Source organism: Onychostoma macrolepis, chromosome 14 (assembly GCF_012432095.1).
Source record: "Onychostoma macrolepis isolate SWU-2019 chromosome 14, ASM1243209v1, whole genome shotgun sequence".
NCBI lineage: Eukaryota > Metazoa > Chordata > Actinopteri > Cypriniformes > Cyprinidae > Onychostoma > Onychostoma macrolepis.
In genome coordinates, this window is record NC_081168.1 from 25,435,561 (window position 1) to 25,451,023 (window position 15,463).

Below are 15,463 nucleotides of genomic sequence, written 5' to 3' on the forward strand. Positions count from 1 at the left end.
TGATTGAATAAATTAGTTTTATTTCATCCAGACAAATACAAAACAAAATACAGAAATGTGAACAATGGTCAGAATGAAAAAAAAAAAGGGAGAATTATGACTGTTTTTCTTTAGTAACCCTTGCTTTTGAACCACTGGGCTCTGGCAACAACATCATTGGAGTAATCACCGCCGGTGGTGCCGATGTCCATGCGCTCGTACGTACGGACGTTCTTCACTCCTGCGTTGTAGGCTGATATTCCCCCTGAAACAGATATTATACTACACCTGAGATATGTACTCACGTAATATTTACAGTACTGCATTTACTTTTATGCTTTGAAAAGATATATTATTATTTCTAAAAGTTTTGTGAAATCTTCTAATCTTTAATCATTTACAACCAAATTCAGTAAATCAGTCAAAATCATAAAAACTGAAAAACAAGGCCTCATGCACTTCTCCGTTAATTCTGTGAGTTAATCCAGGTCTTAATCAGAGTTAATTTGTGGTCTCTGAGAGTATCCCAACTTTACCTTTAAAGCATTGCTCTTTTGTCCACTGGGGAAACTTTGCTCTGATGTCCTTAATAAAGCCAGTGAGTATCTCAGTCCCTTGTGTGAGATGTTCCTCACTGTCCCATGTACCTACCAGCTTGTGGTAGCGTTTGTCAACCTGAAAAGAAACATAAGCAATGAAGAGAACAATTTAATATTAAACAGCTTATTAAGTTGGATTAACCTACAGCTAGTTAAAGGAAGTGCTGCAGGGGAACTTGTGCTTTGAAAAGGGAAGCGAAAAGGGAAAAATCCAGTTTGCACAATGAAATGAAAAAAGAACGGCATCTTCTTTTAATGTGACACAAACAAGTCTTCAGATTTGCACATTATATGGAGTCATGGCTTGCAGAGAACATGCTTTGACATGTTGCATTCATGTGGTTTATCGGTTTGAAACTGGCTTGTGTAATTTCTTGATCCCTCCCAACTATCTCATGTGTAACATTCTGTGCCATTGACTGTCCCTGTTTGCAAAAAGACCAAAGAATGCTCATTATAATGTTTAGGTTAGCTATGCAAAACAATGTATACATTTAATGTTTTCTCAGTGACAAAAATGCTTTGCATGGATCATCTATGATTAGTGTGTCTATTTAAAGTCCAGATTTAGACTAAACAGCCTATCATTTTGTATGTGTCTTATGCACCTCATATTAATTGTTGCATTGTCTTTTCAAATAGAGTAAATCAGTTCTTCTGACTAACCTGCATGAGGCCAAAGCCATTGCCATGGTCGCCCCATCCATCCTTTAGAGCGGCTCCGGCTCTGGACTCTCTGGATATGATGGCAGCAATCACAGCCGGGTCCATCTGCTTTGCTGTACCAACTTTCATGATCTTACTCTTATACTGCGCCATTCGGGCCAGATCATGCTCAGCCAGTTTTTTGGAAGCCTCGACACCTTTGAATGCAAATTATTGATATAAATCGCAATGCATGTAACTTAAATTACTGGACACACCAGTTAAACAGTCATATAGGCCTACCCTTTTCGGTTAATTTGTCCTGTTTTGCTGTCGCCTCTGATGCACCGGTGGTGTCTATTTTCATGATGTCTCCATAAATGCATGCTAGAAAATACAAGGTAAGTATCGTCTGAAAGCCTTTAAAAAAGTCTGTAAATCATTTATTTAAAAACATGATTGTAATTCTATACTATCACAGTATCCTATTAAATAAGGTATTATTTAGCTCAGGATAATCTTACCCATGATGACTCAAACCAAAACAGAACACTGTACTCAAGTTGTGACTTCAGCCCGCTGAATGTGTGAAGTTGTGATTGCAGTGGAACTGGTTTCTCTTTCTCTTTTCTTCCTTAAGGAGGGACAAAATCGTCATGTTCAATGTTGTCATAACTAGATGTTGAGAAATTAGGGAAATTCTGTGCTTTAGTCATATTAGCACATCACACCCAAGCCAGACTGAAGCTTGCATCTAGGCTGCATTGAAATTGCATGTAGGCTACTGCAATTTTACTACATTTAAATGTCTTGAAATGTCATATAATAGACAACGGTCAAGCATTTGAGTTACAGTAGCTCAGTGAGTGAGTCACATTAATTCAGTAACCGCTGCACATGACTGATAAGTGCTTATGATCATGGAAAGTAGGCTACTGCTCATAAAAATTGTCGTTTGTTCGGTACTCGGTTCAGTGAAAAGAATCGATTCATAAGAGTGATTCGTTCGGGAATCGAACTATACACCGTGTGAGTTGATTCACTAATAAGAACCGGCTGGTTTTTCACTGGGTCCAAGTCAAAAGAGTTTTTTTCTTTTTATTTATTTATTTATTTTCTTTTCCTTCGGTTCGCACTGTCAGCAGCGCTACGCACAGTAGACAGACAAGATAAAAAGTGTACTGTGTCTTTAAGGTCAAACCCACCTAATCACAGCCAGTCTATGAAAACCAGGAAGCAAAACACTGGAAGTAGCTTTACACGTTACAACATAAAGTAAAGATGCTGATGGGATAGTACTGAATTTAAACTATATTCCGCATGAACATAATGTTTGTAAATACTCGGATGTGGTTGTTTCTTTTGATTTTACACGTTTTGGAAGCAGGTGTTTTTGCAGTAGGCATAGATAGCAAACAGGTCAACGTTTTGTACTTAATTGCAGATGATTTGAGACCAACTTTAGGCTGCTACTCTGATCCGGTGGTCAAGTCACCAAACATCGACCAACTTGCATCAGTGAGCACAGTGTTTCATAACGCCTATGCACAGGTATGTAGCTCGTTAAAAACATAAACATGCACAGTGTTGGGCAGTAACTAGTTACTAGTAATTTAGTTACTGTAATATTATTACTTTTTGCAGTAACTAGTAGTGTAACTAATTACTAATAAGATTTCAGTAATAATATTACAGTTACTTTCCATAAAACAGCTTAGTTACTTTTGATGCCTCAACCCCACTGATTTAAAATCTAACAATCAAATAATTCCTAGATTTATTTTCATAATTTTCATGACTCGCACATGCATGTGATGTCCCCAGTGTAGCAGGCAAGCTTGGAATATGGAAAAGCTTACATTCAGCAGATAGAAATATTGCATTATATTGATTTTGTCAGGAAAAAAGATCTGTTGTGTAAGTTGTGGCTTTACTTTACTCTGGCATTACATCCCTCTGATCAGCATGTGGTAGATTATATTAGTATAATTAAAAATATTTTTGGAAAATTAAACAGTTTCTTACAAATTCATGTGATTTGATAAAATACATAACAAAATTTAATCGCATATGGGTAACGTAAAAATTATTTCAAGCTACACTTGACAATTAATGAGATGAATACAACACTTCTACTTGAATGTCACTATCAATCACTATTGAGTGTTTGTAATAACTTCTGACTGCGATCCGATGTGGATTTTGGTCAAATGATGAGGCAGAAATATGTTGTTAGTAACATTCTAGAAGAATTTTATCTGGAAGATACACAGTTACAACAGTTCTGTGGGGCATGAAGAAAAAGTAATGTAACTAGTAGTGTAACTAATTACTGTTGCCAGAAAGTAATAAGTAAAGTAACTATTACTTTTGAAAGGAGTAACTAGTAATGAGTAATATATTACATTCTTTGAGTAACTAGCCCAACACTCAACATGCATGATACATACTGTATAAAGCGTTATTGGTAGTGTACATTTAAGTAACAAGTGCACACTGCTGTGTTCTTTTAAAGCAAGCTGTTTGTGGACCTAGTCGGGTGTCTTTCCTAACAAGTCGAAGACCAGACACCACAAAGCTGTATGATTTTAACTCCTACTGGAGAGTTCATGCAGGGAACTACACTACACTTCCTCAGTACTTCAAGTCTAATGGATACACCACTTTATCAGTTGGCAAGGTCTTCCATCCTGGTAACTAGTCTACCTGATGTATGCATAATCATGTCACAATGCAAAAAAAAAAAAAATCCTAAAAACTTTGCTATGCCTTCATTTTTTCCCTTTTAGTTTTATGTGAAAGATGGCCTGGGTATTTACTTTTGATTGCCCTATAATCCTTTCCTGTGTTAACTGTCTTGTTTGATGTTTGAACTAATAATGTTTCTCTTTCACGTGCTCGTCTTCAAGGCATTGCCTCCAACCACTCGGATGATTACCCGTACAGCTGGTCTGTACCGCCGTATCATCCACCCTCTTTTAAATATGAAAAGAGGAAGGTCAGTTTGTGTGGATGTGTGTGTACACGTCCTTCTCAGTGTCTGTGCTTTCAAACCTGCGCTGTGTTTAAATGTCCCTTGGTAAAGCCACACCAGTCCTAGCAATCAGATGAACGAATTTGGTTTTATATACATGGGATTTATTTGGAGGTTGGGATTTTGACTTCAATTTAGGTTCAGATCATCATAGACAATTCTAAACCAGTAAACCAATGTCCAACACAATATTCAATGGCCATTTATATAATATAATATAATATTACCAGAAGTATAACTACAATATATATGCACTACCGTTTAAAAGTTTTAGATCGTATGTTTTTTTTTTTTTTATGTCGTCAAGTTAAGTCACCTTTATTTATATAGTGCTTTTAACAATACAGATTGTGTCAAAGCACTTAACAGTATCAAATTGGAGGATAGAGTGTCAGTAATGTATAATGATAAGATTAAACACTCAATTTTCAATTTTCAGTTAAAGGCATTTCATTATTGAATTCAGAGATGTCATTGTCTAGCTCAGTTTAGTTTAAATATTATCTGTTCAATCAAATCGGCGATAATCGCTAGAAATTAAGTGTCCCCAACTGAGCAAGCCAGAGGCGACAGCGGCAAGGAACCAAAACTCCCTCTGTGACAGAAAGGAGAAAAAAACCTTGGGAGAAACCAGGTTCAGTCGGGGGGCCAGTTCTCCTCTGACCAGACGAAACCCGCAGTTCAAAAGTTTATATTTCTATTTTAATTTTGTTACAATTTCTAACAATAGTAGTATTATGTAGTTAGGTATTTTATTATATTTTAGTTATTTTTTTAGTTTTATTGTATTCAATCGAGGTTTTCGCTGGGGATATGTCTCTGGGGCTCATCTGGGTGTCCTGGTCTCTGCTGACGATCAGGGCTGTAGACATCATCTCTTGGTGCTGATCCACCATCTGATCGGATACAGACTGAGAAACAGAATAGGAAAGAAACAGACAAATATTAGCGTAGATGCCATTCTACTTACGATGTAACATCGTGTGTTATGGGGAGTGTTCCCGGTTCCGGTTGATCTAATTAATGCAGCCTAACAATCCTTTAACGGATTTGAATAATGGAAGCGTATTAGTGTGTTATGTGTACGCCAGGTTAAAGAGATGGGTCTTTAATCTAGATTTAAACTGACAGAGTGTGTCTGCCTCCCGAACAGTGTTAGGTAGACTGTTCCAGAGTTTGGGTGCTAAATAGGAAAAGGATCTGCCGCCCGCAGTCGATTTTGATATTCTAGGTATTTTCAAACGGAGTTTTCAGAACGCATTGGACGTGGAGGACTATATTGTGATAAGAGCTCGCTCAAGTACTGAGGAGCTAAGCCATTCAGGGCTTTATAAGTAATTAACAAGATTTTAAAATCTATCCGATGTTTGATAGGGAGCCAGTGCAGTGTTGACAGAACCGGGCTAATATGGTCATACTTCCTGGTTCTAGTAAGGACTCTAGCTGCTGCATTTTGGACCAACTGTAGTTTGTTGATCAAGCGTGCAGAACAACCACCCAATAAAGCATTACAATAATCTAACCTTGAGGTCATAAACGCATGAATTAACATTTCTGCATTTGACGTTGAGAGCATTGGTCGCAATTTAGATATGCTTTTGAGATGAAAAAATGCAGTTTTACAGATGCTAGAAACATGGCTTTCAAATGAAAGATTGCTATCGAACAGCACACCTAGGTTCCTGACTGATGAAGAAGAATTGACAGAGCAGCCGTCAAGTGTTAGATAATGTTCTAAGTTATTACATGTGGTGTTTTTAGGTCCGATAATTAACACCTCTGTTTTTTCAGAATATGGCAGTAAAAAATTACTCGTCATCCAGTTTTTTATATCGACTATGCATTTCCGACTAATGCTGACCGAGGCTGAATTTATTTGATCAAAAATACAGAAAAAACAGTAATATTGTGAAATATTTGTACAATTTAAAATAACTGTTTTCTATTTGAATATATTTAAAAATGCAGTTTATTCCTGTTTTGGCAAAGCTGAATTTTGAGCATCATATTGTAATTTTGTTAATATTTGCAATACTTGAAGTAAAATATTGAGTTACGTATGTATGTATGCATGTGTATATGTATAATTTTTTTTTTTTATATGTATTTATATATTGCTGATTTAGATTGTGGTCATGATTTATGAGTTTGGTCCATTATCATCTGAACCTAAATTGAAACATTAAATAACAAATATTTACGTTTATATATAAATACATTTCATTTATATATTTTATATTTAAATATTTGCATTAATTTATTTTTACAGGTTTTATATTAATATATAATTCATTTCAAATTTCAAGAACTGTATGTTCTTAAAAACAATATTTTTGTGGTGGAAAATTTCAATTTCCATTTTGATTGCATGCTTTTTTTAAATTAAGCTAGATTGTTTTAATATATTAATAATAATTTAATTATTGTTATATAAATAATATAAAATTAAGTCATCCTGCGGCCCCCATGAGAACCACATCTGTAAACCATTATGTACTGTCTGATCTCTCACACTTTATACAACTCTAACACCTGCTGGTTAATCTGTCTCATAATTATTTGAGAGCTTTTTGTGTTTCCAAAATCTGATTTGCAAAATAAGGTAGTAAAAATTTAATGGTAAAAAAAAAAAAAAAAAAAAAAAAAAATATATATATATATATATATATATATATATAAATATACTGTAAGATGGTATACTAATTTATAGCATGGATAATTTTCCAAGTAAAATATTTAATATAGAAATACAGTATTACCCACATTTTAAATTAAATATAAATAAACAAATAACATTTAATGTGTTTAAAAAGGGGGGAAAAAGTAAGTTACGTTGCGTAAATAACATGAGTAAAGTACAAGTAGATTTCTAAATGAGTGTAATATTTATTTCCAGTATCTCATGTTCATCTGTTAGGTTTGCAAAGGTAAAGATGGCACACTGCACAGTAATTTACTGTGTGCCGTGGATGTGTCTGAGATGCCTTTAGGAACCCTTCCTGACATAGAGAACACAGCAGAGGCTATCCGACTCCTGAAGTCTGTGAAGGACTCTCACCATCCATTCTTCCTGGCTGTTGGCTTCTATAAGCCACATATTCCTTTCAGAATCCCACGGGTAAGTGCTTCTCAATGGAGCGTGAGACACACCTGTTAAATCAGTAAATCTGGGAAATGCTGTGTTTTTATAGGACTACCTAAAGCTGTATCCTATCGAGAATATGACGCTGGCTCCAGACCCAGATGTTCCTAAGAAACTTCCCAATGTGGCCTACAACCCTTGGACTGACATCCGCAAGAGGGAAGATGTTCAGGCGTTAAATCTGAGCTTTCCTTACGGCCCCATTCCTAAAGACTTTCAAGTACCTGAAAAAATACAATGTTCATGCTTAGAGATTTTGTTGTAGTATACCATTTCCATTTGGTTTGTTCTGGATAATGTGAAGCCTTTGAATGAAGTTATAATTTGGTTTTTGTAGTTGAGTTTGGTCCAATACCTAAAAGGACCTTAAATCCCATTTCTTGTAAAATCAAATATGTTTTCCTCTCATCTTTCAGCTGCAGATCCGACAGCACTACTTGGCCTCTGTATCATATGTGGATGCTCAAGTCGGAAAAATCCTGCAAGCCCTTGATGATTTCGGCCTTGCCAAGGACACTATAGTGGTTTTCAGCTCAGATCACGGTTTGTTCAATAGTTCTGTCCATTCAGCCTGTTATTAAATATAACATCCATTAGGTGGCAGTATTGAAGCATTGGTTTGTATGGTAGCTCAGGTTTTCAGTGTTCTGTGGGTTTTCATATTATTCTGAATTCACATCATGTAAAGTTCTCAGAAATGATGCTGTCACTTTTTTTTGTTTCATTTAGCATAATTGCATTTTGAATTGTCAGTTAGGATTGTGCTATAGCTCACGTGTTTTTTTTTTTCTCGTTACAATGCAAACATTCATGCAGTGCATTAAGGGGCTCATACACTTAAAAAAAAAAAATATATATATATAATATATATAATTAATATGCTCTCTTTTATTGCATAAGGAATTTTGGCCCCATCACAGAGAATGCTGAACTGGAATTGAAATGACAGGAAGAGAAGTTTATTGAATTTATTAAATTGCAATTCAAAGAAATGTAACACTGGCAACATGAACAAAAACCGATAACCTCTCCAAAATATATGTATAATGTATTATTTAAGATTTCATACTATATATAAAAATGTTAATATGCTCCCTTTTAATGCATGAAGAATTTGTATTGAAATGGTCCCAATTTTGTGTGTGTATATATGTGTGTACGTGCATGCATGCATACATGCATATAGACACACATACATACACACACACACACACACACACACACACACACTATATATATATATATACACATTCATATATTACATTAATTTATTGAATTACAGTATCATATTACTAAAATGAGCAGCTGCTCATTATTTGCTCAATAGGGAAAAAAAATGATTATAAAATTACATAATAATTAGTATAAACTAAATAATAATAAAAAAAAAACAATTTTGTAATTAAATCAATAACACAATTATTACACAATTAAATGGTAATAAAATTTATATTTTAAATATTTCAATTTGTACTTTGTACTTGCTACCTCAAATCAGAGTTTCTTCATTAGGTCACATTTACATTATGCCTTAAATCAAAGAAACTGCCAGCAAAGACTTTCTGAAATGATTATTCGGTGTGATTCTGGGTAGTTTTCTCACGGTTTACTCTCTCTTAGGTTGGTCATTAGGAGAACACGGTGAGTGGGCCAAATACAGCAACTTTGATGTGGCCACCCGAGTGCCGTTGATCGTGTACAAGCCAGGTGTGACCTCACCTTTCCCTCGGCCTGGGGAGAAGACGTTCCCCTTCATCAATGTGTTTCAGGGCACACGGGAGCAGTTTGGCAAAGGTAATGTTACTCAGAGCAGCCGTCAACACGCAGAGACCGCAGGATCCTTCACGAGATCCTGAGACTCCGACCGAAGTCACTCAAGCGTGTGATATCAACTTTCTGGAAAAGATGTAATGGCTAAAGCATCGGCCCATTTAGAGCTTTGATTGTTATTTTGCTTCAGTGTTTTTTTGTGCAATGTGAAGGTTTGACTGAGAGTGTACCGTGAGCACATGCAAATGGTTTTCTTTCTTTCAGCTCTCAAGTGCACATTTGTGGCAATCTTTAGAAAACACCCAGCATAAGCAGCCAGAGTAATGACTGTAATGATAATGCCACAGCATAGAGAAGCTAATAAGTCCTGAGAGTTACTGCTCTCACAGTGGGCTCTGTATTGTTCCTTGTTGTTGCTCTAATGAACTGCGCTATATTCAGTAACCGTATCAGTAAATTTCATGGAAATTTCAGAACTGGGGCCTTTTACCTAAGAGAATAGTGGCTAAGTTCAGGGTGAGGATTTCATGATCATTTGTTTGTATTTTATGGTGTATGTTAGAGCAACACTTGGATTCCATTTAAAATAAAAACATTAGTTTACTCCATACACTAGACTTGTTTTAGCACTAATAATGTATAAAGTTTCAAAACAGAATTGCTATGAGCTCCTTGGCTATCTAATGTGGCTTCTGTGAAAGTATATACCATCTGACCACCGTGATTTCAGCTTTATTTTTATAATTGTGCTTTAATAGCACAAGTTACAGTGATTCACCAATCAGAAGAGTCACTCTCACCATAGACCATGGAAAAATAACTGCTCTTCTTTTGAACATTGTTTATCAAAGAATCATGGGGAAAAAAAGAGCAGCACAACCATTTTCAGCATAGTTAGTAAGAAATGTTTCTTGAGCAGCAAATCAACATATTAGAATGATTTCTGAAGGATCATGTGACACTGAAGACTGGAACAATGATGCTGAAAATTCAGCTTTGCGTCACAGGAATAAATTACATTTTAAAGTATATTATAATAGAAAACATAGAAATTGTAATATTTAAATATTAGTTTTATTGCATGTTTTATCAAATAAATGAGCATAAGAGACTTCTTAAAAAAACAAATCTGAAAGCTCTACAAATATCAATGATAAGCATAAAATTATACAATTAAGTCATTGATTTCATATGCATGGTTTTATATTGTATTGTAGTTTCAGATTTAACTGCATCAGTGCTTTATGGTTCATTCCCTCGTAAAAGTTTGGTACATAGTCTTGTATACTCTCTTTTCCAAGTTTTAAAGGCTATGATTCATTTTGAAACTGGTCGATTTAATTTCTGACTTTAAAATATTTATTGAAGGTTGTATTCAAATGCCTATGGTGATACATACAGTGGGGCAAAAAAGTATTTAGTCAGCCACCAATTGTGCAAGTTCTCCCACTTAAAAAGATGAGAGAGGCCTGTAATTTTCATCATAGGTATACCTCAACTATGAGAGACAAAATGAGGAAAAAAAAATCCAGAAAATCACATTGTAGGATTTTTAAAGAATTAATTGGTAAATTCCTGGGTAAAATAAGTATTTGGTCACCTACAAACAAGCAAGATTTCTGGCTCTCACAGACCTGTAACTTCTTCTTTAAGAGGCTCCTCTGTCCTCCACTCGTTACCTGTATTAATGGCATCTGTTTGAACTCGTTATCAGTATAAAAGACACCTGTCCACAACCTCAAACAGTCCAACTCCAAACTCCACCATGGCCAAGACCAAAGAGCTATCAAAGGACACCAGAAACAAAATTGTAGACCTGCACCAGGCTGGGAAGACTGAATCTGCAATAGGTAAGCAGCTTGGTGTGAAGAAATCAACTGTGGGAGCAATTATTAGAAAATGGAAGACATACAAGACCACTGATAATCTCCCTCGATCTGGGGCTCCACGCAAGATCTCACCCCGTGGGGTCAAAATGATCACAAGAACTGTGAGCTAAAATCCCAGAACCACACGGGGGGACCTAGTGAATGACCTGCAGAGAGCTGGGACCAAAGTAACAAAGGCTACCATCAGTAACACATTGCACCGCCAGGGACTCAAATCCTGCAGTGCCAGACGTGTCCCCTGCTTAAGCCAGTACATGTCCGCCCGCCTGAAGTTTGCTAGAGAGCATTTGGATGATCCAGAAGAGGATTGGGAGAATGTCATATGGTCAGATGAAACCAAAATAGAACTTTTTGGTTAAAAACTCAAAGAATGCAGAGTTGCATCCAAAGAACACCATACCTACTGTGAAGCATGGGGGTGGAAACATCATGCTTTGGGGCTGTTTTTCTGCAAAGGGATCAGGACGACTGATCCGTGTAAACGAAAGAATGAATGGGGCCATGTATCGTGAGATTTTGAGTGAAAACCTCCTTCCATCAGCAAGGGCATTGAAGATGAAACGTGGCTGGGTCTTTCAGCATGACAATGATCCCAAACTCACCGCCCGGGAAACGAGTGGCTTCATAAGAAGCATTTCAAGGTCCTGGAGTGGCCTAGCCAGTCTCCAGATCTCAACCCCATCGAAAATCTTTGGAGTCCGTGTTGCCCAGTGACAGCCCCAAAACATTACTGCTCTAGTGGAGATCTGCATGGAGGAATGGGCCAAAATACCAGCAACAGTGTGTGAAGACTTACAGAAAACGTTTGACCTCTGTCATTGCCAACAAAGGGTATATAACAAAGTATCGAGATGAAATTTTGTTATTGACCAAATACATATTTTCCACCATAATTTGCAAATAAATTCTTTAAAAATCCTACAATGTGATTTTCTGGATTTTTTTTCTCATTTTGTCTCTCATAGTTGAGCTATACCTATGATGAAAATTACAGGCCTCTCTCATCTTTTTAAGTGGGAGAACTTGCACAATTGGTGGCTGACTAAATACTTTTTGCCCCACTGTATATGTATGTGTATATATATATATATATATATATATATATATATATGTATAAATTTAAAAAAAAAGGCTGCAATGTGGGTGGTCACTGCTATGCACAATAGAATAGCACGTTTTTGAAGAAAAAAAGAAAGGAAAAAAATATAGCCAGCCAAGCAAAAGTTCTGGTTACACCAAGTGCAATGCAGTGTGTGTGTATATATATATATATATATATACACACACACACACAATGCTAAACATTGCAGCTTTAGATGCATTATTGGTTCTCGAATGCTTCTATATCTCAGTTTTCCATCATTCAGGTCGAGGAGTTGAGAGAGTGGTGGAGCTGGTGGACATCTTCCCCACGCTGTCGAACCTGGCTGGGTTGCTTCCTCTGCACCACTGCCCGTCCTCATCCTTCAAGATCGAGCTCTGCACCGAAGGCTCAAGCCGGGCAAATCTTATCCGTGAGCCAAAGAAAAAGCTCAACAGAGAAGCCTACTCATACAGCCAGTACCCTCGACCCTCCGACTCCATCCAGGAGAACTCAGACCTGCCCGACCTCGCCGACATCCGCATCATGGGCTACTCCATTCGCTCCATTGACTACCGCTACACCTTATGGGTGGGCTTTGACCCCGTCCGCTGTCAGCCTAACATGACGGACATCCATGCGGGAGAAATGTACCTCTTGGCTGAAGATCCGGGAGAGGACAATAACATGTTTGATGAATTGTTCCACGCTACAGTATTGCGTAAGCTCGGCATGCTGCCGTCGTGGACAGAGAGTTTAAAGCATCATATGATGTATCTCAGCAGCGGGTTGAAATCAAAAGGGATTCTGTGATTCATGAACATGTTACAAATTCAAAATTACATGTCTTGTCATACTTCATCAAAAACTGACAGGAAGACTTAAAAAGTTTTGCTTAAAGCCTATTTTAGGACTTTTTTTGGCATTCTGACATATTGTTATTATAACTACCTCACAATTGTCATAATCAAAATCCTAATAATCTTGCATTCTCTAATAATGAATCATGTACCTCATAATGCTCTAAAGCACTTTTCTTTAAAAGAATAAAAAGGGATGTTTTCACATACTGTAGCACTCTTATTGAGTATATTTGAAGTAGTATTATAAAAAAAAATATGAGTCAATTGACTTAATTTCCTTATTCCCATCAGAACGTGATGCATGGAAATGACGTAACGTCAACTTAAGTGAGAAACGAGTTTAATTTGAGTCTCCAAGAAACAGAAAGCTCTGCTCAGACAACATTCTGCTTTAGCAATTTATCAGGTCACTAAGTCGTAATTGTATTTTGTCTTGGAGGCCGACGGAGACTCTGCCAGCGCTAAGCTCTTGTTTTCCCAGGCATCGTGATGAAAATCAACTTAAATATAGAATTTCAAGTCATGCGCTCCCACTGCACCGTTGCCAAGGTAATTAGATGCTTAAATGTGAAAACTTGCAAATGATGTTGCCCGGATACACCTCAGAGAATAGTTTAACACTGATGAATGTTTTAGCCAACGTTAAAAAAGGGGAAGCGGCTGCTGTGGCATCTTCTGCTGCTCGCGCGCTGTGACGTCAGGCCGCGTTTGCTCCCCAGACTCATTTCATGCCACGAGTCTGCATTTTAAACACTCCTACCTGCTTTCTCTTTTCAGGTTTATTTTGGATTCGCCGCACTCTTTCGCGTTGGATGCCACATTGTTTACTCCTGCAGAGTATGAATTATTTTTGAAGGAATATATTCAATATTTATGTGGCAACATAAATATATTTTCTCGCTTTCTCTCAAAAGGAAAAACAACAAAACAAAGCAAGCGCATCATTTGTGTGTCTGTGTGTGTGTGTCCCTTTTCAAGTGTGTTCTTATAAGAGTGCAGCAGGAGTGTTATAGTGAGGGGATCCTTTGGGACCGCCAATATATTCAGCTTCAGCAGACAGGCTTCATTGCCAGCTGGTCCGGAAAATTCCACTGCTGTCTCTTTTTTTTTCTCTTGTCGACTAAAAGCAAGGTCAGGGCAGTCCGAGAAGGATCTACAGGCTGATTGAAGCTGATATTTTAATTGCTTACACTAAAGTAGCTTTGCTTTTGTCTACCAGCTGATTGTGTTGCTTGCAAAGTCTTTACCTAATTAAAAAAATCAAGAAATGTGACTCTTAAAGGGGCTATGTGTAAGAATTTCCATGTATTAATCACTTTTTATTGTGAACATACAGTTTGCAATAAAATGTAAAAAAACAAGACTTTTACTGACTGACTTGTCTGTGAAATCCTGTAGACAGATTTTTCTGTGAAGGACTCGGAATGTTTCATGAAATAAATGTGTATACAATGTTCAAATTAATGCCGAAAGAGCCATTCTGTAATGTTATATCAAAGAAAAGGGATTCATTGAAACTGTAGTCTTGTACGGCCAGATCCATATTGTCTATATGAGCACCCGAGTAGCCGTGAGATATGGCTGTATATTGGAACGGCTGTGATTCGGCCGTAGGTAATCACAGTGTGCCGATATACAGCCATATTGCATGGCTACAAGTGTGATATTGCATTTATACAACAGTTCGACGGCACATAAATACATAAGAAACAACAATGGAGTGTCTTTAAAAGCCCTCTTTTGTGCAGAAATACTTCCTTCTGCCACGGATTCATTCTCAGTTTAACAGCTGAGCCCATGTCTCCGTTACTAATTTGAAGACGTCACTTTAGAACTAGTAACGAAGGAACGTTGAGTTGCTTCATTGAAAGCTACTGTATTAAAAGCTCACAGTATTATGGCAGAACAATCAATGTAACTAATTACCACTCAGCTTATTACACAGAGGGACGTGCAGCATCACAAAACATGCCAAATATTAAAAATGAAAGGATCACAATGCAAAAGATTATTATTGTGAGCAGATCCATTTGCTCTCTGGAGACACGTTTAGTATTTGCTCTTGCAAATACCGTCATGTAAATAGCTCCCATTAAATCTCTTAATGGGAGATGACACTCTGGTTGGTTTATTGCACGTTACGCCCAAAACACACTCATGACTCATTAAGAGAATAGGTACAACCATTTTGGGCTATGCACCGTTTTTTCATTGTTAAACTACCAAAAGTGGATTCGGACACGCCCAAAGTGCATCTGCTCCATGCGCTTAGATCATTAAAATAGGGCCCATAATCTTTAACAAACTGCATATTTGAAGTCTAAACAAGTCAAATTCTTGCCTAAAAAAACCTCTTAAAACTTGGAGTTCTCTTAACACGAAAATATATCGCACTCCTCTCAGCCAATCAGATTTGAGGACCGCAAAGAACACTATAAAGTGTCATATATACTTTATAATC

At 36.9% G+C, this 15,463-nt stretch overlaps 2 protein-coding genes across 2 annotated transcripts; one reads left to right on the plus strand and one right to left on the minus strand.

The window, feature by feature from the left end:
- lygl1 (lysozyme g-like 1) lies at positions 1-1,847 on the minus strand. Its single transcript, XM_058798050.1, has 5 exons — positions 1,748-1,847; positions 1,527-1,610; positions 1,245-1,441; positions 516-654; positions 1-244 (listed from the first exon to the last, which is right to left on the minus strand). Exons 1-5 carry the CDS (start codon positions 1,749-1,751, stop codon positions 111-113), a joined length of 558 nt encoding a protein of 185 aa, XP_058654033.1. The 5' UTR covers positions 1,752-1,847; the 3' UTR covers positions 1-110.
- A 589-nt stretch (positions 1,848-2,436) lies between these two features.
- Positions 2,437-14,365, plus strand: ids (iduronate 2-sulfatase). Its single transcript, XM_058798695.1, has 8 exons — positions 2,437-2,774; positions 3,739-3,916; positions 4,133-4,221; positions 7,175-7,375; positions 7,449-7,619; positions 7,816-7,942; positions 9,020-9,193; positions 12,426-14,365. Exons 1-8 carry the CDS (start codon positions 2,544-2,546, stop codon positions 12,950-12,952), a joined length of 1,698 nt encoding a protein of 565 aa, XP_058654678.1. The 5' UTR covers positions 2,437-2,543; the 3' UTR covers positions 12,953-14,365.
- Positions 14,366-15,463: the final 1,098 nt, after the last annotated feature.